The sequence below is a fragment of the Salvelinus fontinalis genome, chromosome 5 (assembly GCF_029448725.1).
Source record: "Salvelinus fontinalis isolate EN_2023a chromosome 5, ASM2944872v1, whole genome shotgun sequence".
NCBI lineage: Eukaryota > Metazoa > Chordata > Actinopteri > Salmoniformes > Salmonidae > Salvelinus > Salvelinus fontinalis.
The window spans coordinates 42,529,255-42,557,229 of record NC_074669.1 but is presented as its reverse complement, the minus strand read 5'-3'; the positions used below and the strand labels follow the sequence as shown (position 1 = coordinate 42,557,229).

Sequence of the window (27,975 nt, the reverse complement as noted above, 5' to 3'; positions counted from 1 at the left end):
GAGGAGGGGATAAAAAAAGTCAGTGAAGGTGGGTTTGGGATTTTGGGGGTTGGGCTGTCGTTTTTCCCCCCTCTTCTTTTTGAACAGAGGGAGCTTCTAGAGGAGAGGGAGTGTGAGAGGGTTTCTCTTGGCGGCCGGTCGCTGAGGAGTGTGTGCAGAGTTAATTCTGGAGGAGAGCGCGGTGCATTTCCTCAGGGTCTTCTAGTGGGAGAGGAAGAGAGGGCAGGATGAGCAGAATGCTGAAGGTAAGGAGGGAGGAGGAGAGGTGGAGACGAGGGGGGGGGGTAAAGGGAGGGAGGAGGGAGAGAAGAAAGGAGGGATGGAGGAGATGATGTGGAAGGAGGGGTCTCTCTTTTTTTTGTCAGCGGCCCTCTTGCCTTTAACCATCTGTCAGTCATTTTGTATGGGCTGTCCTCAGAACACGCACACGCACACGCACACACACACACACACACACACACACACACACACACACACAGTTACACATAGAAATACTGCACATTCAACCAGAAATCACTTGCAAAACAAAGTCACCCATGCATAACCTGGAAACTCTTACCCGCTCATTCTTAAGCCGGGAACACACACACTCAAACTCACTTATATACATACACACACAAAAAGTAGGTTATCTGTAAAAAATAAAACAAGAATTTGTAAAAATTTTAATAAAATAAAATAAATGTCACTCTTGGCAACAAAAAAACCTTCCTATAATCTAATCTAAAGTAAAAATATGCACATGCAGCATTCCAAACCAGAAATAACAAATGGCAACACAAGTACACTCAAATAGAATGCAGAATGAAATCAATTAAATGCACCCAGCTTCCAAAATCAACGAGAACCAAAAAAACGAAACATTTGCAAAATATTGCAAACATGATAAAAAAAGTTCCATGCATCTCTGTATAAAAACATTCAACCTAACCATCAAAATAATACATGAACTTCTCTTACCATCAAATCTCTCTATCCCAACGTAGACGTTAGGTGTGAAAGTGTGACAGCAGCAATCCACCCCTCCCTGCCTGCTTCTCTCTCTTCCTCCTTCTCTCTCTCTCTTTGCTGGTGCTGCCTGTCCCTTCTCTCTCTCCTCCCTCCGTCTCTCTGAACTCCTCCGCGCTCCGCAGCAGCAGCTGTGTGACTGAATGCCTGAGTGTGTGTGAGCGTGTGTGTGTTTGCATGTGAGAGGAGTGAGTGTGTGAGGACCAGCGCAGGCTCAACTGAGTCAACTGCGCTGCTCCTTTTGGAGACGCTCAATGACATCGCGCTTACGCTCCCACACACACACACACACACTCCTCCCCTCGATACTGAGGGGAGCTGGGGAGCTAGCGTCGCTGGAGAAGCCGTTTGCGCTGCGAGCGGCCAGCGCATCTCAGAGCATCTAGTCCTCCTGTGGGACCTCCACCGCTCACCGCAACACACACAGACACGCATGCACACACACACACGGACGCACACACACACACACACACACACACACACACACACACACACACACACACACACACACACACACACACACACACACACACACACACACACACACACACACACACACACACACACACACACACACACGCACACACACACATGCACACACACACAGCTGCACACACACACAGCTGCACACTCCTTATGCTGTCTAATACAACACATTTAGCTCTTCATATTTTTGGGTAAAAGCTAGTTTTTTGTTTGGTATACATAACAAGACAAATAGTCTGCTTTATCAATTTTTTCATACATAACACTCACAGTATTCTTTCTGATAAAAAAAAAACACATAAATTGTGATCTAGAGTTATTTGGTGATATGAGAACACAAAAATGTGCAGAAGACATGGCATCATTACAAAGTCTGGAGCCTTTGTCTGTTTTATCCCAATCTCTATAAGACTAATGGAACTAAGGAGGCAGCCACACACACACACACACACACACACACACACACACACACACACACACACACACACACACACACACACACACACACACGCACACACACACGCACACACACACACACACACACGCACACACACACACAGGGTAACCCCGTGTGGATGCTTTCAGATTTTAATTAAGGAAAAAAATGAGGAAGAGGCTCCATTTGAGCCAAATTGGTCCCCACAGCAGCACAGCCCCACAAAGGTATGGGAATACAGAGAAAGCGGGAGGAGAGAGAGAGAGAGAGAGAGAGAGAGAGAGAGAGAGAGAGAGAGAGAGAGAGAGACAGAGAGAGAGAGGAGGGAGAGAGAGAAAGAGAGAAGGAGAGGAGAGAGACTTAAAGAGAGAGAGAGAGAGAAAGAGAGAGAAAGAGAGAGAGAGAGAGGAGGAGAGAGACTGAAAGAGAGAGAGAGCGAGAGAAAGAGAGAGAGAGAGAGAGACTGAAAGAGAGAGAGAGAGGAGAGAGAGACTGAAAGCTGAAAGAGAGAGAGTAAGAGAGCAGAGAGAGAGAAATAGAGAGACTGAAAGAGAGAGAGAGAGACTGAAAGAGAGAGAGAAATATAGAGACAGAGAGAGAGAGCTAGAGAGCGAGAGAGAGAGTGAGAGAGAGAGAGCGACAGAGCGATTTAGAGAGAGAGAGAGGACGAGAGAGAGAGCACTAGAGAGACAGAAAGAGAGAGAGCGACAGAGATTTGGAGAGAGAGGAGAGTGCACAATAGAGAGACAGACGGAGAGAAACAGAGAGAGAGAGAGCTCTATAAAGAGACAGAGAGAGAGAGAGAGAGAGCTCTATAAAGAGACAGAGAGAAAACAGAAAAAATAAAGAGAATGCTCTCTACTTCTAAATCACTAGAACAATGCAGTGACATTTCCCCCCTCTATTACAGCTCCTATCTTCCGCTCTACCTCCTTTTATCATCCCTCCATCATCAGAGAAAAAAGGACATACTGTGATCCCCGGACCGCGGTGGCGAGGGAGATGTCACTGTGATCTTTGAGAAGCGAGGGATAAAGAGAGAGGAAGAGAAAGAGAATTAACTCATCTCCTCCGTTAAATTAAATGGCTTCTGATGTATAAAGCCACTTCGGATTTTGTGGCAAATTGTAGGAGACGGCGGCTGCCTGTCTGTCGGTTAAAAGCCTCTGTGCAGTGCTAATGACGGCACTGGGCTAACCTTTACAGGAGATTAGCACTGTAGCATTTACCTCCAATTGGTAAAATGGAGAATTTTGGAGCAGACGACGAGGAGGGGGAAGAGGGAGACAAAATGGTTACAGGAACTTAAAATTCCTCTTTTTGTCTTTCACCTTTATTTGGATTATTGTATCTTTCTCTTGTCATCTCTCTCCCTCATGTTCTCACTTTTCTCTTTCCCTCTTTCTTTCCATCCCTCTCTCTCTCCTTCCCCCCTCCCTTTCCCTCTCTCTTGCTCCCCCTCCCTTTCTTCCACTCTCCCTCTCTGTCTGCGTTTTGTCTTGAAGCATAAACGCGTGGTGGCCTCTACAAAAGCCACAGGCAGTCTGAGCCGCGTGGTAAAGGGAGTCGGTGTTCCCTTTCCATTAGTGTGTCATGCTCTGCTTTTAACCACACTGTGAAAAGGTAACGCACACACGGCAGGAGCATCACGCTAATTACATTAAGTGACAATTCAATGGCCGACGCTCCTTTCTACCCTCCATACACATCTCTCACTCGGTCTTTCTCTCTCTCATTCACACACACACACACACACACACACATGCACACATAACCACACACACAGGCGCACACACACACACATCCCCCTCTCTCTGTAAATGTGCTGGTCTCTTAGTTTTTCGAGTGGCACTCAGTGTTTCAAGTCAACCTGGTGGCTCAGCTCCTGATCTGGCCTGTTAATGGCTGTTATTTGTGGGAGGATGGAGAGGAGTCTGCCAATATCCCTCGCTCTGTCTTTCTCTCTCTCTCTTTACTGCCCACTCTCCATCCTTCTCTCTTGTAATGGCAGTGGCCATGGAGGAAATAGAGAGCCAGAGAAGAAAGGGAAAGAGAAAAGAGAGGAAGAGAGGGGGAGAGAAGAGAGAGCGAGAAAAGAGAGAGAGAAGGAGGAGAGAGACAGCTATAGAGAGACAGAGGGAGGGAGAGAGAGAGAGCGAAAGAGAGAGCGAAAAAGAAAAAAAAGAAAAAAGAGGGAGAGAAATAAGGAAGGAGAGAGAAAAGAGAAAGAAGGGTAAACGCAGAGGCAGAAGAGTATCACACGTCAGTAATAGAGTCCTTTATAAAAAGTATTATTCTGCAGGACTTGAGATTCCCCTCGGAGCCGGGGGCCATGTCCAAGACCATATAATTAACCAGAGGCTCAGCTACGGATCAATTACCAGACAAGCAAGTGATAGTCAAATCAATGGAAGATCATCAGGCTCGTTATCAGTGTTGCAACTCATTAGAATAAAAGTGAAGAGAGAGAGAGAGGGAGGGAGAGGTGGCACTGCAGTGACTAGGGGGAGGGAGGGTGTGCGTGATGTGGACGCGGTGGTGGGGGGGGGCTGAGGGGGTAGTGTGTGTGTGTGTGTGTGCGTGTGCGTGCGCGTGCGCATCTATACATGAGACAGAGAGAGAGACAGAGAGAGACAGAGAGAGAGAAAGACAGCGCGTGAGGGACAGAAAGAGAGAGAGAGGTGTCAGTATTCATCTGTGTGTTGAGCTAGTGTGTAGTTATTCACTTAGATCTGTGTTGTGATAGTCCACTGGTGTGTTGTAGTGGTTCTCTTCCCCTCTCTCCTGGTGGGGACAGACTTCCTGGGCAGCACTATATGACAGGGTGCAGTTCATTTCATAGATGGGCTGCATCCACTCAGGCTTGCATGGATCAATACGAGTCTGTGCATGAGGTTACTCCCCTGCCATAGCATCCCACACCCAAGTGACCACACTCTCAGTCTGTTCTGAAACATTACATGAGTTTCAGTGAAAGGCAGTTGGACAGCTGTCAGCTGTCTCTCTACACTAGACGACTTACAGAATGTCCACAAACGTTACAAATATAACAAAGCTGAGCTGTATTCATTTGTTCATTCATTGATGTCTTCATTCATTCATTTATGAATTAATTCAATGAATGAATGAAATTGTTCACTCACTCCAACATGACTGAACATGACAGTTAACGTCTCTTGTTAGCCCGAATCAGCCTCTCTGTTACACCAGACCATGAATGGTGCTGGGTGACGACATCGTCCCCTGGGTCATTTGCACATCACAGGAGGTCATGACTAGACAGGAAATGGTTCCAACCTTGACCTCTGACCTGTCCCAGATGGTACCTGTGCGCTCGGCCCAGAGGGGGGCACTGTGTACCCCTTCTGTCACATGGACTCTATTGTTTTATGATGGGATATTACACTATTTACAGATTTTTATAGATGTATTTTATTAGGTTCATTGATTTGATAGTTGTGTAGAGTAATACAACAAAAAACATAGTTGAGTGAGTTGGACTTAAAAACTGAAGACTGTAAAACATTGACATTTGAATCATTTAGCAGATGCTCTTATCCAGAGCGACTTACAGTAGTGAGAGCATACATTTTCATACTCTATTTGTAATGGTCCCCCGTGGCAATCAAACCCACAACCCTGGTGTTGCAAGTGCCATGCTTTACCAACTGAGCCAATACAGGGCCATTAAAGGTACTTCACTGTTGATTATAATGATTTGTTCATCAAATACAACATTTGAACTAGTAATATTCCAAAGATAAAGATCGAAAGAGAGATGCTACTCTACGGCCTTCCTTCCTGCCCTGCCTTCCCCTCAGGGTTGCTAAACACCATGCTAACTCCACCACTCCACTGCTCTCTTCACCACACCACCTAGACCTCTCTCTCCCACTGCTCTGGCTGTCTGTTAACCCAGTTCAATAACTAAATGGGACAAATTGTCCAAGTAGGGGTACAAGACAGTCTGTATCCAGCCCTGGAGGCCTCTCTCAAAATTAGGGGTGTTAAAACAATCATCGGAGGAGCCAATTTCCCCAAGCTCTTACAGTGGGGCTGAGTAGGTCTTTCTTCATTTTCTGACGGAGTGAGGGAACCTGTTAAAGTAAACAACAGAAGAGAAAAAGAGAGGGAGAGGGGCGGGAAGTGATGAGGTGCTCCAAAAGTCACAATTATTAAATGGCGATGTTTGCTGCCTTGTTATATTGCAATTTTCTTTCTCTGCTGAAATGAAAATCACGGCCGAAGCAAAACCAAATAAAATTGCCCTTTCAGCTGACAAAAAGAGAAGGAATGGGAGGTAGAGAGAGGGGGAAGGAGGGAGAAAGAGAGGGAGGGGAGTGGAACAAGGATATTGGTGCCAGTGTTGGTGATACATAAAGCGTAGCAGAAACAAATGATTAGAGGGTTAGAGACAGGTCACCCCATTAAGAGCACTGGAACTTTCTGGAACAAACTTGTCGTATACAAGACTAGACACACATGTACGCACGCACGCCCCCCCCCCCCCCCCCCCCCCCCCCACACACACACACACACACCCTGTCCCCACACACACCCTGTCCCCACACACACACACACACACACACACACACACACACACACACACACACACACACACACACACACACACACACACACACACACACACACACACACACACACTCACACACCCCACAGAGACACATTGACTTTGGCTCCAACCCTCTCATTAGCTAACAGTAAAAGGGTAAGGTTGGACCGATACTTACAGGGCAGCATTAGTTTGTTCTGAGCTCAAACGGCTATTGTTCTAAATCTGGTAGAAACACAATAAACAGTGGAGGAAGCTGGTAGAAGGTTCTGGAGGAGAGTCATGATGGCCAGGCTGTGTTGATAGAACCCAGGCCTCTTCTTTACTCTTATTATTCTGGAGGTAATAAGCAGGAGAACATGTCTGTGTGCTGGTGCTGACAACGACCTGATGTACAGTCACACACACACATATATATGAACGCTCGCACACACACACACACACACACACCTCGTCTATCTCCTTCACACACACACAAACACACCCCAGCGATAGCACTGGTCCTTAGTGTGTGTGTGTGTGTGTGTGTGTGTGTGTGTGTGTGTGTGTGTGTGTGTGTGTGTGTGTGTGTGTGTGTGTGTGTGTGTGTGTGTGTGTGTGTGCGCACGCGTTTCTTCATGTGACAAGGGGCGGCATGACGATCAGATGGCGCTCGTCGGGGATAGAACTGTTACTGTTTGTTAGAGTGGTCCGACGTAACACACACACAGGGCCATAAGACATCATATGACACACAGTGAACAACCTACCACTTGTAACTGAGAGAGAGAGAGAAAGAGAGAAAGAAAGAAAGACAGAGAGAGAGAGAGATCGAAAGACAGAGAGAGAGAGAAAGAGAGAGATAGAAAGAGAGAGAGATAGAAAGAGAGAGATAGAAAGAGAAGGAGAGAGAGAGAAAGAGAGAGAGAGAGAAATAGAGAGAGAAAGAGAGAGATAGAAAGAGAGAGAGATAGAGAGAGAGAGATAGAAAGAGAGAGAGAGAAAGAGAGAGAGAGAGAAATAGAGAGAGAAAGAGAGAGATAGAAAGAGAGAGAGATAGAAAGAGAGAGATAGAAAGAGAGAGAGAGAGAAATAGAGAGAGAAAGAGAGAGATAGAAAGAGAGAGATAGAAAGAGAGAGAGAGAGAGAGAGAGAGAGAGAGAGAGAGAGAGAGAAAGAGAGAGAGATACATTATGGTATTGTCTTTGTCATAGATAGTGTAGATAAACTGGGTTCCACTGATAAGTAGAACCTCTGTGTGAAAGAAAGACTGATATAAAGTGCAAGGCTGTATTCACACACACACACACACACACACACACACACACACACACACACACACACACACACACACACACACACACACACACACACACACACACACACACACACACACACACACACACACACAATTCTTCTGACTAATACTACTACTACTATGCTTCTCAATGGACGACTGTAACATAGACGTTCAATACCAAAGGAATGGTTTTGATAGAGATGAATCAGCTCAGAGAAATCTCTTAAAGAAATGTCTTGTATTTTCTGAAGGATATGGAGTGAAAGGGAAATGTGTGAAACGTGTTGTAGTTGACTATGAAGATGATGAGAAGGGGATACAAGGGGATTATAACCTCTATTGATTCACTGCACCTCAAACCTACACACACACACGGGCATGCACGTACACAGAGCCGTGGCCCCTTGGCCCTGACCGAGGCAGCGGTTGAGAGCGTTCCAGTGACTGAATTACAGCTAATCCTGACGCCCGGGGCCCAGCCCTCTCCCTCACCCCTTCTCTCTCCCCCCTCCATCCCTCCTCCCTCCCCCTTAACCCAACAATTAGCAGGCCTCACGTTAACACAACGGGCCCTCTGTCTCTCCCCCAGAGAGGAGGCAAGGAGAGAGAGGGCCACGGGGATGGTGGGAGGAGTAGGAGGGGTTGAAGGTTAAGGGAGATAGGATGATGGGGGAGGAGGGGGGAGTTTTATCACCTGTTCTATGGTTAGTACCATAGAAATGTCTGTATGTGGAAATGTCTGTATGGGCAGATGAGCTGAGTAAGACACTATACTGCAGCCAAGCCCCCCTCCTGTTGTACTCTCCTTCTCTCCTTTCCTCCTACCCTCTCTTCACCTCTACTGTCCTCTCTTCATCTCTACTGTCCTCTCTTCACTTCTACTGTCCTCTACTGTCCTCTCTTCACCTCTACTGTCCTCTACTGTCCTCTCTTCACCTCTACTGTCCTCTCTTCATCTCTACTGTCCACTCTTTACCTCTACTGTCCTCTCTTCATCTCTACTGTCCTCTCTTCACCTCTACTGTCCTCTCTTCATCTCTACTGTCCACTCTTTACCTCTACTGCCATCTCTTCACCTCTACTGTCCTCTACTGTCCTCTATTCCCCTCTACTGTCTTCTCTTCACCTCTACTGTCCTCTCTTCACCTCTACTGTCTTCTCTTCACCTCTACTGTCCTCTCTTCACCTCTACTGTCCTCTCTTCACCTCTACTGTCCTCTCTTCACCTCTACTGTCCTCTCTTCACCTCTACTGTCCTCTCTTCATCTCTACTGTCCACTCTTTACCTCTACTGCCATCTCTTCACCTCTACTCTCCTCTCTTCACCTCTACTCTCCTCTCTTCACCTCTACTCTCCTCTCTTCACCTCTACTGTCCTCTCTTCACCTCTACTGTCCTCTCTTCACCTCTACTGTCCACTCTTTACCTCTACTGTCCTCTCTTCATCTCTACTGTCCACTCTTTACCTCTACTGCCATCTCTTCACCTCTACTGTCCTCTCTTCATCTCTACTGTCCTCTCTTCACCTCTACTGTCCTCTATGGTCCTCTATTCCCCTCTACTGTCTTCTCTTCACCTCTACTGTCCTCTCTTCACCTCTACTGTCCTCTCTTCACCTCTACTGTCCTCTCTTCACCTCTACTGCCATCTCTTCATCTCTACTGCCATCTCTTCATCTCTACTGCCATCTCTTCATCTCTACTGTCCTCTCTTCACCTCTACTGTCCTCTCTTCATCTCTACTGCCATCTCTTCATCTCTACTGTCCTCTCTTCACCTCTACTGTCCTCTCTTCACCTCTACTGTCCTCTCTTCACCTCTACTGTCCTCTCTTCACCTCTACTGTCCTCTCTTCACCTCTACTGTCCTCTCTTCACCTCTACTGTCCTCTCTTCACCTCTACTGTCCTCTCTTTACCTCTACTGTCCTCTCTTCACCTCTACTGTCCTCTCTTCACCTCTACTGTCCTCTCTTCATCTCTACTGTCCACTCTTTACCTCTACTGCCCTCTCTTCATCTCTACTGTCCACTCTTTACCTCTACTGCCCTCTCTTCATCTCTGTCCTCTCTTCATCTCTGTGTCCTCTCTTCATCTCTGTCCTCTCTTCATCTCTCTGTCCTCTCTTCACCTCTACTGTCCTCTACTGTCCTCTCTTCACCCCTACTGTCTTCTCTTCACCTCTACTGTCCTCTCTTCACCTCTACTGTCCTCTACTGTCCTCTCTTCACCTCTACTGTCCTCTCTTCACCTCTACTGTTATCTACTGTCCTCTCTTCACCTCTACTGCCTCTCTTCACCTCTACTGTCCTCTCTTCACCTCTACTGTCCTCTTCTGTCCTCTCTTCACCTCTACTGTCCTCTATTCACCTCTACTGTCCTCTCTTCACCTCTGCTGTCCTCTCTTCACCTCTGCTGTCCTCTCTTCACCTCTACTGTCCCTCTGTACCTCTACTGTCCTCTCTTTACATCTGCTGTCCTCTACTGTCCTCTACTGTCTTCTCTTCACCTCTACTGTCCTCTACTGTCCTCTCTTCACCTCTACTGTCCTCTCTTTACATATGCCATCCTCTACTGTCCTCTACTGTCTTCTCTTCACCTCTACTGTCCTCTCTTCACCTCTACTGTCCTCTACTGTCTTCTCTTCACCTCTACTGTCCTCTCTTCACCTCTGCTGTCCTCTCTTCACCTCTGCTGTCCTCTACTGTCCTCTCTTTACATCTGCTGTCCTCTACTGTCCTCTACTGTCTTCTCTTCACCTCTACTGTCCTCTACTGTCCTCTCTTCACCTCTACTGTCCTCTCTTTACATCTGCTGTCCTCTACTGTCCTCTACTGTCTTCTCTTCACCTCTACTGTCCTCTCTTCACCTCTACTGTCCTCTACTGTCTTCTCTTCACCTCTACTGTCCTCTCTTCCCCTCTACTGTCCTCTCTTCCCCTCTACTGTCCTCTACTGTCCTCTCTTCACCTCTACTGTCCTCTCTTCATCTCTACTGTCTTCTCTTCACCTCTACTGTCCTCTCTTCACCTCTACTGTCCTCTACTGTCTTCTCATCACCTCTACTGTCTTCACTTCACCTCTACTGTCCACTACTGTCCTCTCTTCACCCCTACTGTCCTCTACTGTCTTCTCTTCACCTCTACTGTCCTCTACTGTCCTCTCTTCACCTCTACTGACCTCTACTGTCCTCTCTTCACCTCTACTGTCCTCTCTTCACCTCTACTGTCCTCTCTTCACCTCTACTGTCCTCTCTTCACCTCTACTGTACTCTCTTCACCTCTACTGTCCTCTCTTCATCTCTACTGCCTCCCCTCACCTCTACTGTCCTCTCTTCACCTCTACTGTCCTCTCTTCACCTCTACTGTCCATTACTGTCCTCTCTTCACCTCTACTGTCCTCTACTGTAATCTCATCACCTCTACTGACCTCTACGGTCCTCTCTTCAGCTCTACTGTCTTCTACTGTCCTCTCTTCACCTCTACTGTCCTCTACTGTCCTCTCTTCACCTCTACTGTCTTCTACTGTCCTCTTCACCTCTACTGTCCTCTACTGTCCTCTACTGTCCTCTACTGTCCTCTCTTCACCTCTACTGTCTTCTACTGTCCTCTTCACCTCTACTGTCCTCTCTTCGCCTCAACTGTCCTCTCTTCACCTCTACTGTCCTCTACTGTCCTCTCTTCACCTCTACTGTCCTCTCTTCACCTCTGCTGTCCTCTACTGTCCTCTCTTCACCTCTACTGTCCTCTACTGTCCTCTCTTCACCTCTACTCTCCTATCTTTACATCTGCTGTCCTCTCTTCACCTCTACTGTCCTCTACTGTCCTCTCTTCGCCTCTACTGTCCTCTCTTCACTTCTACTGTCCTCTCTTCACCTCTACTGTCCTCTACTGTCCTCTCTTCACATCTGCTGTCCTCTACTATCCTAAGCTGTCCTCTCTTCACCTCTACTGTCCTCTACTGTCCTCTCTTCATCTCTACTGTCTTCTACTGTCCTCTTCACCTCTACTGTCCTCTCTTCACCTCTACTGTCCTCTTCCATCCCGTTCCATAATTTCCTCCTCCTTTCCACTCCTTCATCCTACCTCACCAACTCCCCTTCCTCTCCTTTCTCCTCCCATCACTCTTTTTTAACTCCCACTATCCATCCTTTTCCCCCTTCCTCTATCTATTTTCTTCCTTTCTCTCCCCTCCCCTCCCCAGACAGGTCTCCACTCTTCCCCTCCCTCCTCTTCTCTTTCACTGACCCGTGGTCTTCCCCAGACAGTCAGGTCCAGTCACAGAGTAGAGTGGAGCGGTGTGGTGTGTCTTTCCCAGGCAGCCCCCTGTCCCCCTCCAGAGAGAACCGGACCGCCCATCTGGAACGCTGCCGTGGCAACCCTGGCAGCCCGGCCGCCCCACTAACCCCACCCCCACCGGAGCCACAGTTTCTTTAGAAGAAGTTCTCTGGATTAGAGAGGTGAGAGGAAGGCGTCTCTCTCTCCATCTCTCTCTGTATGAATGCCCTCACTAATATGTCTTTACCTCTCTTAGTGAAGGTCTGAGCTCCCTTTCACGCTCCCCTTATCTCTAGCTGAGCTGGGTGTGTGAGCCGAAGAGAAGGCTTCGAGTTAGGGAGCCTGGTTAAGAGTGAGCGTTTTAAGTATACACTTTTAAGTATACACAGTCGCATATGTTTGCTGAGAGAGAGGGCGAGAGAGAGAGAAAGAGCGAGCATCAGCACTAGATAAGCCTCTGGTCTGCATAGCATGGTCGGCGGTGCGTGTCTGTTGGGCTGGTGATTGGCCAGTTTACTCACTCTCACTGCTGTCATCAATTACCTCCCCCTGACAGATGGACCAATCCACTCCACTATAAGAACAGGGGGGTGGGGGTTACCCCTACAGTCACAATGGTTTCCTCCTCATACTGTAGGTACTGTATTAGCTAATGAATGAGATGTTTGACGAGCAGGTGTCCACATACTTTTGGTCATGTAATCTTCACTAATGAGCACAGTAGGGAGAAATTGTCCCTAACTGATACAGGGTCAGTCAGATATTTTTGCCTGGCCTTTTAAGGTTAGGATTGGACGGGTAGAGTAATCTGATTCTACATCTGTGGTTTAGCACAAATTCTATCTTGAGCTTGCCAGTGTGTGTGTATGTGTGTGTGTGTGTGTGTGTGTGAGTCCTCGCCACCTGCTGTGACTCTGCACAGTGGTGAGCTGATGAAGTAATGGGAATGAGGCGAGGTCTGTTCTGATCGCATGCTTTCAACCTTCACCACTTGTTTTGGGCTAACGGGAGATGTCCACGACTGCTTTTCATATCAAAGTAATGTGTGATGAGCTCAGGCTAAGACAGGGTCCAAACATCTAAAAAGAAAGACCTGCGCACAATCTGTAGAACTCCCCCGTCCAAATACTGAGCTAGTAGTGGGAAGAGGAACATAAAACATGTGCATTTCGTTAGCCGGGGGGAGCTGTATTTATGGCGCACACATGACTCAGAACATGACTGTTAACTACAATGACAAACACTATGAACACAGACATTCTAATGAGGCAGAGAAACTCTGAATGAATGTCTCACAAAAACACATCCAACGTGTTGGAATAGAAATGAGTTGAACAGAAACAGTTTCAAATGTATCTAACAGTATAAAAGACTACATACACACATGCACACACCAGGGCTGTGCTCATTTCAGAACTTGGGAATAGACTCCCATTCAACTCATGAGTTGAAATCCAAATTGAATTGGCCACACACCACAGGATGTAGAATTTTTATTTGAGTTTGAGTGACAGGAAGGACAATTTAATTCAGTGCAATTCCAGTGGTGTAAGGTACTTAAGTAAAAATACTTTAAAGTACTGCTTAAGTCGTTTTGGGGGGTATTTGTACTTTACTTTAATATTTATTTAATGGACAACCTTTACTTCACTACATTCCTAAAGAAAATATGGTACTTTTTACTTCATGCTTAGCAGGACCGGGAAATTGTGAAATTCACACTCTTATCAAAAGAACACGTGATCATCCCTACTGCCTCTGGTCTGGCAGACTCACTAAACACAAATGCATCTTTTGTAAATGATGTCTGAGTGTTGGTGTGTGCCCCTGGCTATCCATTCAGAAAATGGTGCCATCTGCTTTGCTTAATATAATCATTTATTTAAACTTTTACCTTTGATGCTTTAGTATATTTTAGAAATAACATTTATTTAAAACAACATACTTTAGACTTTTACTCAAGTAGTATTTTACTGGGTGACCTTCAATTGGGTAACTTTCTATTAAGGTATCTATACTTTTATTCAAGTGTGACAATTGGGGACTTTTTACACCACTGTGCAATTCAAAGAAATTCCACTGAACATGAGGTCTCACTGAATCTGACAGGTCACACTTTCAGATACCAAAGAATATATCAATTTGTTCTGGAAACAATGTTCATATTCTTTAAACCATAGTGTTTAGAATAGCCAATTATATTTCCACCAACCATTTCATTTCATTTGTTTGGCTCATTTTTTAAGGCATTCTGGGAAATGTAGTATTTTCCACATATTGAACAAAATAAAAATGATTATTCACATACAGGTTTTGTTTTCCTTAATCTCTCCCTCTCTCTGGGTTTGCCCTCTCCTCCCTCCAAGCCCCCTAATTGAACACTATTCTACGAGGCAGAAATCGGCTTAGAGGACGCAACAGAGAAGAAAGAAAAAATAAATTATTATTATTCCGCCATCTGGTTTCAATTACAGCGGGTTTTAAGTGAACAGCGAACATCAAGTCATATTAAAATACATGGAGGGATCAGGAGGCCACTGGCATGGGGAGTCGCTGTTGAAAGCTCTCGCGTTTTAAAACACATTCTCACACAGAGCCAAGTTACATTATTTGATCATTACATACATGGCTACAGTTTTGGACGGTTCTCTACTCCTTAGAACCAGTTCCATGCAGAACAAGAACCAATTATCCTGCAGAACAGTGATGGGACTGACCGGGGGGGGGGGGGGGGCTTTGCATCCTGTCTACACCTGACCGATGACAACATGGCTAACGGTTGATAACAGAAAATATTAATTGAAGAGTCATTTTCAGGGGGAAAGCTTTGACCCCGCAGTCAGAAAAGCTCTGTTCAGACCTCACTGTAGGGATAGAGCACAGAACTAGGTACAAATATCACATTGTCCACACAGATTTATATTGGTTAGGAAAATGAGTTGACTTTATATCAACCAAAAATAGATTTAGTCACACACTATGTCGTCACTCCTATGCTCTCATGGTGAGGACCTGTTCTTTGCACGCACACGCACGCACACGCACACACACACACACGGGCCATTACACTCCCCAGAGCCTACAGACCTGTCTGTGCAGCAAAAGTGGCGGTGACCATTATACTCCAGTCACCCATGAACACCTCCTGTCCCTCTATCCATCTCTCACTCCCTTTCTTTCTCTCTGTCTCCGCCCTCATCCTCCTCTGCTGCCTGTCGCCTCCCTCCGTCCGCTCTGTCGCTCCTCCACTCCATCCATCCCACGGAGAGAAGGAGGGAGGGAGCAAGGGATGGCTTCCCCATTCCCAGAGGCAGAATGAAAGAGAGACAGCGGATGGGAGGGTGAGAGGATAGAACGAGAGGGGGGACGACAGACGAAGGGGGTAAATTATTAAGTGACTGTAGCCCTGACACACACACGAGGCGGCAGGAGGCCCAGCCATGCAGCGGGGTAAACCCATTAGAACGCTTAGCCCCCTGAATGCACCCGACATCTCAGCCTAGCGTTAACTCACGTCAAAGTCATCAAACCGGAGGGCCCGGGGCTCTTAACATTTTTAAAGGCGGCGGTGGGAGGGTTGAAGGGACATTGGTAGTGGTCCTGTCATCATAGTGGATAAATAAGTAAATACAGGGGAGGAATGACTAAGCGGCTCGGCCACAAAGATGACAGGCACCGGGGACGGGGATGGGACGGATTGTGTGGGTGTGTGTGTGCGCGCGAGCGAGCGGAAGCGGAACGAGAAGACAAGGTAGTGCCAGTCCCACGTTGGAGCTCCAGGAGGTCTTGCTCTGGCCCCATCTCCCCAGCCAGGGTGTGCCGAGCTGGGGCTTCACTCACTTAAGGTCCCCCTGGCCTTGATTTCTTCCAGACAGGGCTGGAGCACACAGATCGCCTGGCTTTAATTCACTAGATAGGGAGTGAGGTAGAAGGGCCATTTGGCCACCATGTTCTGTCTACGTGTCTGTCCCAAGGGGAAGGTTCCACAGCCTTTTGGTTCTGTCTGCATGCTGTTGCTATTGTCAACCATGTTTTTCTATCTTGTGGCCCTTATATAGTTAATGTGTCTGGTTGTGCCTGTGAGAGTGCATGTTAGTGTGTAAATGACTGAGTTTGAAACCACATTTGTTTGTTTGTGCCTGTATATGTGCATGTGTGTGCGTGTGCTGTGTGCTGTGTGTTGTGTGTGTGTGTGGCTTTGCACGTTCTGTTTCATTTGACACTTGGCCTGACACTTCTAAACAGAGAGTTGATGACACACATTAAGGGCCCATCTCACTGTGTGTGTGTGTGTGTGTGTGTGTGTGCGTATGTATGTATGTGTGTGCATCCATCGGTCCGTGTGTGTGTGTGTGTGTGTGTGCGTGAACGCGCGCTTCGTTGCTAGTTTGTGTGTGTATTGTTGGATGGGCTAATTGCAGTGGAGAATGCTCTAATTAACACAAAGCAGGGTCTCCTGGGTACTCACGGGCACCGAGAGTGTGTCACGCGTTTACATCTCCCCAACCTGTGTGATTCATGGACCTAATCAAGGCCTTTTAAGCTCTGCCATGCTTATGCTTGTTGTGTATCTGGGGAGAGACACACTTCTCGGGGAAAAGAGACTTTTGAGGACTTCGGCTAACAAATCTGACTAACGAGTCAACAAATACTTAAAGAGAGCCTTTAAATGTTGTTAAAGACATCTCAGATGTAAATGGACAATAATTAAATGTTAGCTGAGGGGTTTTGTAATCTATTCATTTAGCTATAGCTCTACTGAAGGCTAAACAAAATGGCTGCCTCTTGTTGTTTGTAGATTTATAGTTTGTGTATACAACAGGGTGGTAGACCAAGGCGCCACGAGGAAGACAAGATTCCCCAATTTCTCCCTCTCTCTCTCCTTCCACCTCCACTCCCTCCCTCACTGTGCCTTCCTCGCTCGTCTTCAACCTCTCTTTAAATATAACTTTCTCTCTCTTTTTTATAGGTCTTGCCAATTTGGACAAGACCCAGTCGGAGACAGATTACACCAAATCACATATCAACCGTAATCAATCAAGCCCCTGGAAGACATCACTCTCACAATGAATAATTACCACAATCCAGTTAAGCGTTGCCAGTGCCAAATTCTTGCCACCGCTGTTTCTTAACGACAGCTTGGGCCCAGGGTTTAACTTTGAGGGGAAAACATCCCAAAGTTTTCACTGTGTGTGCGCATCTATGTACTTCTGAAGGAGGTGGAGGTATGGAGTGATGAAGGGAACAGAAAGAGAGGACGACAAAAAAAGAGATCAAAGAACGACTAAGAGACTGACAGGACAGGAGGACGTGAGGAATGCTGTGGTCGCCACGGTGATGTCCCAGAAGAATATTTATGAGTGGTGTCGGGCGGCCATTTTGTCATCTCATTCCAGAGGTTTTGACTAGATTCGGATGGGCAGAGTGGTAAAGTGATTACCAACCTAAATAGGAGGTCCAGCACTAGATTGTCTGGCAGGGCTGCTCAAATGGTTTCTCCTCCACTCTACTGTTACACTGCTGTCTCAAAGGACTTGGAGGATACAGTGAGCTCTCGTTGGTGGACATTAAAGAATGAGCGAGGACACACACACACTCACAGACACACACACAAAGTGAGTTAAAGAAATGGACTAAAAGAGAGAAAATAAGTGAAAGAACAGAGAAAGAAAAAGAGTGAAAGAGAAAAGTAACGTAACAGACAAAATAACAGAAAAAAGAGAGGGAGAGTGAAAGGAGATAACTGTGATGAATGAACACGTCTCGTCATTGGCCAGAGCCTTGTTATCAGTGGTAGGAGAGAAAGCTCCAACTAGTCAGTCAGTGTGTGTGTGTGTGTGTGTGTGTGTGTGTGTGTGTGTGTGTGTGTGTGTGTGTGTGTGTGTGTGTGTGTGTGTGTGTGTGTGTGTGTGTGTGCACGCGCATCAGAGGACGGGGGTCTTTTATCTAACGGGGCTGAGTGATGGAGACCTCAAGGCAGATTGGAGTACAGCAGAGAGAGAGAGAAATACTGTGGAAATACTGAGAGAGAGAGACAGGGTGAGAGAGAGAGAGAGAGAGAGAGACAGGGTGAGAGAGAGAGAGAGAGACAGAGAGAGACAGAGAGAGAGAAAGAGAGACAGAGAGAGAGAGAGAGAGAGACAGAGAGAGAGAGGGAGAAAGAAAGAGAGGGAGGGTGGGTGGGAGAGAGAGAGAGAGGGTGGTAGAGAGAGAGAGAGAGAGAGAGAGAGAGAGAGAGAGAGAGAGAGAGAGGGAGGGTGGGTGGTAGAGAGAGAGAGAGAGAGAGAGAGGGTGGTAGAGGGTGGTAGAGAGAGAGAGAGAGGGTGGTAGAGAGAGAGAGAGAGAGAGAGAGAGGGGGTGGTAGAGAGAGAGAGAGAGAGGGTGGTAGAGAGAGAGAGAGGGGGAGGGTGGTAGAGAGAGAGAGCGAGGGAGGGTGTGTAGAGAGAGAGGGAGAGAGAGAGAGAGAAAGAGAGAGGGGGAGGGTGGTAGAGAGAGAGAGAGAGAGAGAGAGAGAGAGAGAGGGAGGGTGGTAGAGAGAGAGGGAGGGTGGTAGAGAGAGAGAGAGTTAGAGAGAGAGAGAGAGAGAGAGAGAGAGAGAGAGAGAGAAAGGGGGTGGTAGAGAGAGAGAGAGGGAGGGTGGTAGAGAGAGAGAGAGAGGGAGGGTGGTAGAGAGAGAGAGGGAGGGTGGTAGAGAGAGAGAGAGAGAGAGGGAGGGTGGTAGAGAGAGAGAGAGAGAGAGAGAGAGAGGGAGGGTGGTAGAGAGAGAGAGAGAGAGAGAGAGAGAGAGAGAGAGAGAGACAGAGAGAGAGACAGGGTGAGAGAGAGAGAGAGACAGAGAGAGACAGAGAGAGAGAAAGAGAGACAGAGAGAGAGAGAGAGAGAGACAGAGAGAGAGACAGAGAGAGAGAGACAGAGAGAGAGAGAGAGAGGGAGAGGGAGGGAGAGGGAGGGTGGTAGAGAGAGAAAGAAAGAGAGGGAGGGAGAGGGAGGGTGGGAGAGAGAGAGAGAGGGTGGTAGAGAGAGAGAGAGAGAGAGAGAGAGAGAGAGAGAGAGAGGGAGGGTGGTAGAGAGAGAGAGAGAGAGAGAGAGAGAGGGTGGTAGAGAGAGAGAGAGAGAGAGGGAGGGTGGTAGAGAGAGAGAGAGAGGGTGGTAGAGAGAGAGAGAGAGAGAGAGAGAGAGGGTGGTAGAGAGAGAGAGAGAGAGGGTGTGTAGAGAGAGAGAGAGAGAGAGAGAGAGAGAGAGAGGGAGGGGGAGGGTGGTAGAGAGAGAGAGAGGGAGGGTGGTAGAGAGAGAGAGAGAGAGAGAGAGAGAGAGAGAGAGAGAGAGAGAGGGAGGGTGGTAGAGAGAGAGAGAGAGAGAGAGGGAGGGTGGTAGAGAGAGAGAGAGAGAGAGAGAGAGAGAGAGAGAGAGAGAGAGAGAGAGAGGGTGGTAGAGAGAGAGAGAGAGAGAGAGAGAGAGAGAGAGAGAGAGAGAGAGAGAGAGGGAGGTTGGTAGAGAGAGAGAGAGAGAGAGAGAGAGGAGAGAGAGAGAGAGAGAGAGAGAGAGAGAGAGAGAGAGAGAGAGGGGGGGGGTGGTAGAGAGAGAGAGAGAGAGAGAGAGAGAGAGAGAGAGAGAGAGAGAGAGAGAGTGGTAGAGAGAGAGAGAGAGAGAGAGAGAGAGAGAGAGAGAGAGAGAGAGAGAGAGGGTGGGTGGTAGAGAGAGAGAGAGAGAGAGAGGGAGGGTGGTAGAGAGAGAGAGAGAGAGAGAGAGAGAGAGAGAGGGAGGGTGGTAGAGAGAGAGAGAGAGAGAGAGAGAGGGAGGGTGGTAGAGAGAGAGAGAGAGAGAGGGAGAGAGAGAGAGAGAGAGGGCGGAGAACAGAGGAGAGGAGAGACTGCAGGGCAGCTGTATTGAGCGGAACAGGAGTGTGTCATTTAAAAAGTGCCAGCATCAGCACTGGTCATTAGAGTGATGTGACAAAATGTCCAGTCAGGCACCAGACACAGCCACCATGACAGATAGGACCAGAAAGAGACAGTGGATATGCAGTGTGTGGATTGACAGCCCTGCTCAAACGCTGATGTGCATCTTCAATGTAATATACTAGATGGCATTAATATACAGTGATACATATCTGAATGGAATTGTAGCCTAATAGGATTTTCTGAATAAAAAGGAGAATTTTGAACAGTATTGAATTTCACAATCTTTAAGTCATGTGATGGAAACCTCTCATTCTATTAAAATAGTAGGTACTTCAAACTAAAATAACACTACTGTCCATAAAAACACAAGACTGATTCATTTTACCACAAATAACTATGAAACTGTATGATTTTAGAGAAGCACAAAGTACTTTGAGAGTGGGAGGATTGAGAGAGTGAGAGAGAGACTAGACATAACTAAAAAATTACTAAAGCCCTGAAATTCCTTAGCCAGCAAAAGCACCAGTGAAGGCTAAACAATCACTGAGTGAGAATGTAGGCATGGGGAAGAACACAGCCACAGCACACCCTCTAAATCTTACTGCAAGCACCAATCATAGACTCAGCCTGGGTCTAAGCACCAATCAGAAGTTGTCCCTGTGTATAAAGCACCAATCACAATAGGTATCTTCATCTACAGGACGAATTACAATTTTTGTCCACATCTAAAGCACCAATTACAACGTTTGCCTGTGTCGTAAGCACCAATCACAAACAGTGCATACAGTGCCTTTAGCACCAATCAAAATATTTGACCGTGTCAGTTCAAGATGTTACTGTGTCAAAGGTCAAATACTTTTGATGACTATCGATTGACTAATGGAAGAAAGTGCTTTATACTAAAACAAATATTGATACTGCTCTTGACCCGACATAGAATTAAAAGACACAAAATGCTCACAGCTTTGTTCATCTCCGACCGTTTTGCCTGAATAGCTGTTACGTGAAATAGCAATATTTATTTGCCTGAAAGAGAATCAGAGTTTGTAGTTCTACTTTTCCCACAGATATGTTATTGTACCTAATGCCAAAGAATGGTTTGCCGGGGACATTGTGGTCCTTTTAGAAGCGCCCAGGATTCACAAACAGAACGAGAGAAAGAGGGAGCAAACCAAGGTCACGGCGACGCGGGCCAGGCACGGGCCCAAACGGCGTGGGCGTTATCCTCAGCCAACACAATCTGGGGTCCTTCTGCCGACATACAGACCACTACTAAGACTCATGGGAGGGGAATGTGTGACCCAATCAGAGGCCAAGTTTAGAGGAGTCTTGTCTTTGTGAGTTGAGATGAACTGTTTAAAGTGTTGTGTGCTACGATGTGTGTGTGTGTGTACCATGTGTGAACCACATGTCAACTCTGGCTGTCATCACTTGACACTTCTTTGTGTTGGGAAACCACACCCACTCCGACTATAACACTCTTCCCAGTCTTCTTCCATTTAAACAGAAGAGACATTAAGGAAAGCCTCAACTCTTTCAGCATAGGTTGCCAATGTAGTTTGAGCTTGTTTAGGTCATTTGGTGATTAAGTGGAGAGAAATGCTGATGACTGGGATGATATTGTAATGGGACCTCTAATAACAGTATCAACTAGTCCATTCCCATCCATTCACTGGCAGAGAGGAGGGGTAGGGCTGAATCAATCTGACAGGTTGACACACACACACACACACACACACACACACCTCACTGACAAACTTCATACGAACTGCATGATATTGGGACCTCCCAAAAACGTATGCTAATTGCTTTCACTCCCCCATGGTAACTAGTGCCTGAAGGGGGTACAGCACTGGAACTAGCTAAGGCCTCGCAATTTACCTTGCACACACACACACACACACACACACACACACACACACACACACACACACACACACACACACACACACACACACACACACACACACACACACACACACACAGCCTAATTAGCGCTGGAATTTTCAGGGCTTGTATTTTCTTAAATTCTAAAAGTGTGATCAGAATTAAAATATGGCTGGGGTATTTGTTCCCTATAAAAAAGGGGTTCACCTTGCCCCACTGTTGGGGCTCATACAAAAGTAATTTAGCTGTGAAGCGAGGGAGGGAGGGAGAGAGAGAGTTACATTCCGCTTGGCCCAGAGAGTGAGGCACTGTGGGTGTCTGTGGGCCCTTACTGCCAGTAATTGCTTCCATACAGGACCCAACCGGGACCGCCATGGACACATACACGCACAACACACACTCATACATACACGCACAAAACCCCCACACACACACACTTATACACACACACACTCATACATACACGCACAAAACCCACACTTATACACACACACACGCACAAAACCCCCACACACACATTTACTCACAGACTCACACTAAAACTCCTGCACACACACACACACACATGCAGGAATGTGTGTATCCGTGTGAGTGTATGTCCTGTACCCATAGACCCCGGTCCTGAACACATGGGACCCTGTTCCATTCACATGCCTTGAGAACAAAGCGTTAGCCACTCTAGCACGGCTGCCTTCTTGTGTTGCTGTTTCTATCATACTATGACATCCTGTCCAAATCCACAGAAGCTGATGACAAAATGAAACCATGCAGCATGGTTGGTAGACAGAGACAGAGATAGCATGGGGGTAAGCTGTAACAGCATCAGATACGTCACCTTTTCCTTGACCTGTAAGATGAACCTTTCCTTAGAGGTCACAGCTGCATTGGCCCATTACATTAAGTCTATAATAACGTGGACTGGCTATAGTGGGATACTGTATACACTGAGTGGACAAAACATTAGGAACACCTGCTCTTTCCATGACATAGAATCCAGGTGAGTCCAGGTGAAAGCTATGATCCCTTATTGATGTCTCTTATTAAATCCACTTCAGTCAGTGTATATGAAGGGGAGGAGACAGGTTAAAGAAGGATTGTTGAGCCATGAGACAATTGAGACATGGATTGTGTATGTGTGCCATTCAGAGGGTGAACGGGCAATACAAATGGAGGTCACCCTTGAATGGGGTATGGTAGTAGGTGGCAGGGTCACCAGTTTGTGTCAAGAACTGCAACGCTGCTGGGTTTTTCATGCTCAACAGTTTCTTGTGTGTATCAAGAATGGTCCACCACCCAAAGGACATCGAGCCAACTTTACACAAATGTGGGAAGCATTGGAGTCAACATGGGCCTGTATCCCTGTGGAACCCTTTCAACACCTTGTAGAGTACATGACCCAACGAATTGAGGCTGTTCTGAGGGCAAGGGGGGATGTGCAACTCAATATTAGGAAGGTCTCCTTAATGTTTTGTACACTCGGTGTATAAGGACAGTGGTCTTAGTAATGCTACTCCAGCAGGTGGTGGAGGGCTGTCCCATCCAGACATAAGGAGAAGGGGTTTTGGGGCTGCGCTGTGCCCAGAGGAAGAGAGTGTCACATGGACGAAACCAGCAGGAACACACAGGACTGTCCCATCACACTACCACTGCTGCAACCTCACACACACAGGGCTGTCCCATCACATTACCACTGCTGCAACCTCACACACACAGGGCTGTCCCATCACATTACCACTGCTGCAACCTCACACACACAGGACTGTCCCATCACATTACCACTGCTGCAACCTCACACACACAGGGCTGTCCCATCACATTACCACTGCTGCAACCTCACACACACAGGACTGTCCCATCACATTACCACTGCTGCAACCTCACACACACAGGGCTGTCCCATCACATTACCACTGCTGCAACCTCACACACACAGGACTGTCCCATCACATTACCACTGCTGCAACCTCACACACACAGGGCTGTCCCATCACACTACCACTGCTGCAACCTCACACACACAGGACTGTCCCATCACACTACCACTGCTGCAACCTCACACACACAGGACTGTCCCATCACATTACCACTGCTGTAACCTCACACACACAGGACTGTCCCATCACACTACCACTGCTGCAACCTCACACACACAGGACTGTCCCATCACACTACCACTGCTGTAACCTCACACACACAGGACTGTCCCGCACTTTAACACTAGCTGATGGAGACGACTGACTGACTGTCTCTCTCTCATTCTAGTTTCCTCTGTTTTTTTGCAATTTCTTTCCAATGTGTCAAGTAAATATCTTTTTGTTTTCTTGTGATTTGGTTGGGTCTAATTGTGTTGCTGTCCTGGGGCTCTGTGTGGTCTGTTTGTGTTTGTGAACAGAGCCCCAGGACCAGCTTGCTTAGGGGACTCTTCTCCAGGTTCATCTCTCTATAGGTGATGGCTTTGTTATGGAAGGTTTGGGAATCGCTTCCTTTTAGGTGGTTGTAGAATTTAAAGTCTCTTTCTGGATTTTGATAATTAGCGTGTGTCGGCTCTTCATGCATTATTTGGTGTTTTACGTTGAATATTTTTGCAGAATTCTGCATGCAGAGTGTCAATTTGGTGTTTGTCCCATTTTGTGAATTCTTGGTTGGTGAGTAGACCCCAGACCTAACAACCATAAAGGGCAATGGGTTCTATAACTGATTCAAGTATTTTCTGCCAGATCCTAATTGGTATGTCAAATTTGATGTTCCTTTTGATGGCAGAGAAGGCCCTTCTTGCCTTGTCTCTCAGATCATTCACAGCTTTGTGGAGGTTACCTGTGGCGCAGATGTTTAACGGTGTGTAGATGGCATTTATATTTGTGGTCCTGGCAACTGGACCTTTTTTGGAACACCATTATTTTTGTCTTACTGAAATGTTATTTCAGGGCCCAGGTCTGACAGAATCTGTGCAGAAGATCTAGGTGCTGCTGTAGGCCCTCCTTGGTTGGGGACAGAAGATCTAGGTGCTGCTGTAGGCCCTCCTTGGTTGGGGACAGAAGATCTAGGTGCTGCTGTAGACCCTCCTTGGTTGGGGACAGAAGATCTAGGTGCTGCTGTAGACCCTCCTTGGTTGGGGACAGAAGATCTAGGTGCTGCTGTAGGCCCTCCTTGGTTGGGGACAGAAGATCTAGGTGCTGCTGTAGACCCTCCTTGGTTGGGGACAGAAGATCTAGGTGCTGCTGTAGGCCCTCCTTGGTTGGGGACAGAAGATCTAGGTGCTGCTGTAGGCCCTCCTTGGTTGGGGACAGAAGATCTAGGTGCTGCTGTAGACCCTCCTTGGTTGGGGACAGAAGATCTAGGTGCTGCTGTAGGCCCTCCTTGGTTGGGGACAGAAGATCTAGGTGCTGCTGTAGGCCCTCCTTGGTTGGGGACAGAAGATCTAGGTGCTGCTGTAGACCCTCCTTGGTTGGCGCCCGAAACACAAGATCATTAGTAGACATTTTACTTCAGATTCTAGTAGGATGAGGCCGGGTGCTGCAGACAGTTCCAGTGCCTTCGCCAATTCTTTGATATATATGTTGAAGAGGGTGGGGCTTAAGCTGCATCCCTGTCTCACCTCACGCCCCTATGGAAAGAAATGTGTGTTTTTGTCCAATTTTAAGCGCACACTTGTTGTTTGTGTACATGGATTATATAATGTCGTATGTTTTTTCCCCCAACACTTTCCATCAATTTGTATAGCAGACCTTCATGCCAAATTGAGTCAAAAGCTTTTTTGAAATCAACAAAGCATGAGAAGTCTCTCTCTCTCTTTGAGAAAAGAGGCAACCGGTAGATGGGTGGGAGGTGTGTGTGAGAGAGAGAAAGTCTGAGAAGTAAATGCGACTCTCATTCATTTAACAGGAGATCAACTCTGCCATGTATAACAGAGGAACTGTCATTTTACCAGGTGCAAAACTCCTGTCACCATCACATAGCCTTGTATAGCCTTTTACTGGGGCGCTTTGGAGCCAGCTGCATTAAACTGGGTTGTAGGGGAGATGAAGTGACTAAGAATATATAAAGGGTATATTAATGTGACTCTGTGGGCAGGGTGTGTGTGTTTTATGGGCGCTGAGAGGGGTTCAAAGCGCTAACGTGACTGGGACCACTTGAGAGGGCAAGCACAGTAAGCTGAACAGGTGCAGAGAGGAGTTCACAACCACTACAAGGGATGAAGTCACTGGCGGGTTTCCTTCACACACACACACACACACACACACACACACACACACACACACACACACACACACACACACACACACACACACACACACACACACACACACACACACACACACACACACACACACACACACACACACACACACACACACACACAGTACTCACATACTTCGTTCCCACCTGAGCAGTTATTTTAGATGACTGTGGGCATGTGTGACAATCGGCTGGGCTCACAAATCAAACTTCACGTGGGGTTCACCAGAGAGGTCTAGTGTATGCGACGGAGTGTGTATGTGTATATGCATGCAAGTGTGTGTGTGTGCGCGCAAGAGATAAGTATGCATGCTTGTGTATGTAAGAGATGAGAGAGAGTGAAGTACTTCGTTGCCCACTTCTGACCACTGCCAATCTTCAGGGGAGACCAAAAACATCCTTTCCACCACGTCAGCTTTGACCTTCACCACTAGTCCACACACACCTGTCCCTGTCTTCTATTCCAACAGGAACACCATGGCTACGGTGAAACAGGCCTGTATCTGTGTATCGAGTGGAGGACTGTTTCTGACTGCTGTCTCTCTAGGAGTCCCTGTACTGTGGATCTGTTCCAGACAAGGCATAGGGCTGCCTACAGGGCTAATGATGCTGGGACCACTGAGACTGGAGAGGTGTCTCTTCTATCAGTTCACATCTCACACACATACAGCCCCCAACGCACCAATGATACACACACCTACCAAGAGCAGTGGGGACCAACAGGCCCCGTTGTTGACATTTACTCACTTTCTCTCAAATGATTGTCTCTTTACTTTTACTCTTTACTTTCTCTCTTTCCCTCTCCCTTCCTCCCTCCCCCTCTCTCATTCTCTCCTTCCCTCCTTCCCTCTCTCCAGCCCTCCATCTCTCTCTCTCTCCCTGCCCGTCTTTCTTCTTCCCCCTCTCGCTCCCTCCCTTCCTCCTTCCCCCCTTCCCTCTCCATTTCCCCCCCTCTCTCGCTCCCTCCCTTCCTCCTTCCCTCCCTCCCTCTCCATCCCCCCCTCCCTTCCCATTTCCCCCCTCTCTTGCTCCCTCCCCCCTCCCTCTCCATCCCCCCTTCCTCCTTCCCCCCTTCCCTCTCCATTTCCCTTCCCTCTCCATTTCCCCCCCTCTCTCACTCCCTCCCTTCCTCCCTCCCTCCCTCTCCATCCCCCCCTCTCCCCCCTCCCTTCTATTTTCCCCCCTCTCTCGCTCCCTCCCTTCCTCCCCCTCCCTCTCCATCCCCCCCTCTCCCTGCCTCCCTCCCCATTTCCCCCCTCTCTCGCTCCCTCCCCCCCCCCCTCCCTCTCCATTTTCCCCCCTCTCTCGCTCCCTCCCTCCCCCCCCCACCCCATTCTCATTTTTTCCCCTCTCTCGCTCACTGCCTTCCTCCTCTCCACCTCTCTGCTGACTCAGTCTATCTTAGAGGATCTGATCAAAGAGAGAGGCCAATGTCTGATGCTTCTCTCCCAGGGGATGCCCTGACCAAAGGAGGGGACACATCAGGAGTGTGTGTGTGTGTGTGTGTGTGTGTGTGTGTGTGTGTGTGTGTGTGTGTGTGTGTGTGTGTGTGTGTGTGTGTGTGTGTGTGTGTGTGTGTGTGTGTGTGTGTGTGTGTGTGTGTGTGTGTGTGTGTGTGTATGTGTGTAAGCGAGTGAGAGAGAGAGGAGAGAGAAAGAGAGAGATTCAGCAATAAAGTCCTCCTTCAACAGGAATGACTCTCTCCTGAATGCATGGGAGCACGGTGAACAACTGCAGTGTTATTTAGCCAACACAAATCACCTATCAAACATTCCGTGAGCACACCGGCGTTACATTAAATGGGGCCTATTTCCCTGTGAACCTTTGACTGAGGTGCCTGGTTGTGTTTTAATAAGTGGAAAACCTGTGTGCTAAGGACCGCCCACAGAGAACACA

The 27,975-nt window shown here is 47.5% G+C and overlaps 2 protein-coding genes across 3 annotated transcripts in view; one reads left to right on the top strand and one right to left on the bottom strand.

The window, feature by feature from the left end:
• The window catches only part of sh3gl2a (SH3 domain containing GRB2 like 2a, endophilin A1), a gene marked incomplete in the record, with an annotated part of 696,881 nt that overhangs the window by 161,318 nt on the left and 507,588 nt on the right, over nt 1-27,975 (top strand).
• The window catches only part of LOC129855626 (uncharacterized), a 99,564-nt gene that overhangs the window by 4,668 nt on the left and 66,921 nt on the right, over nt 1-27,975 (bottom strand). The window contains exon 1 of one of the 2 annotated variants that reach the window (XM_055923494.1): nt 961-1,271. The exons of the other annotated variant lie outside the window; for it this stretch is intronic. Coding sequence (XP_055779469.1) covers nt 961-963 — 3 coding nt within the window. The 5' untranslated portion in view covers nt 964-1,271. Of the gene's footprint in view, nt 1-960; nt 1,272-27,975 lie in introns of those variants that run through there. 2 annotated transcript variants of the gene reach the window in all.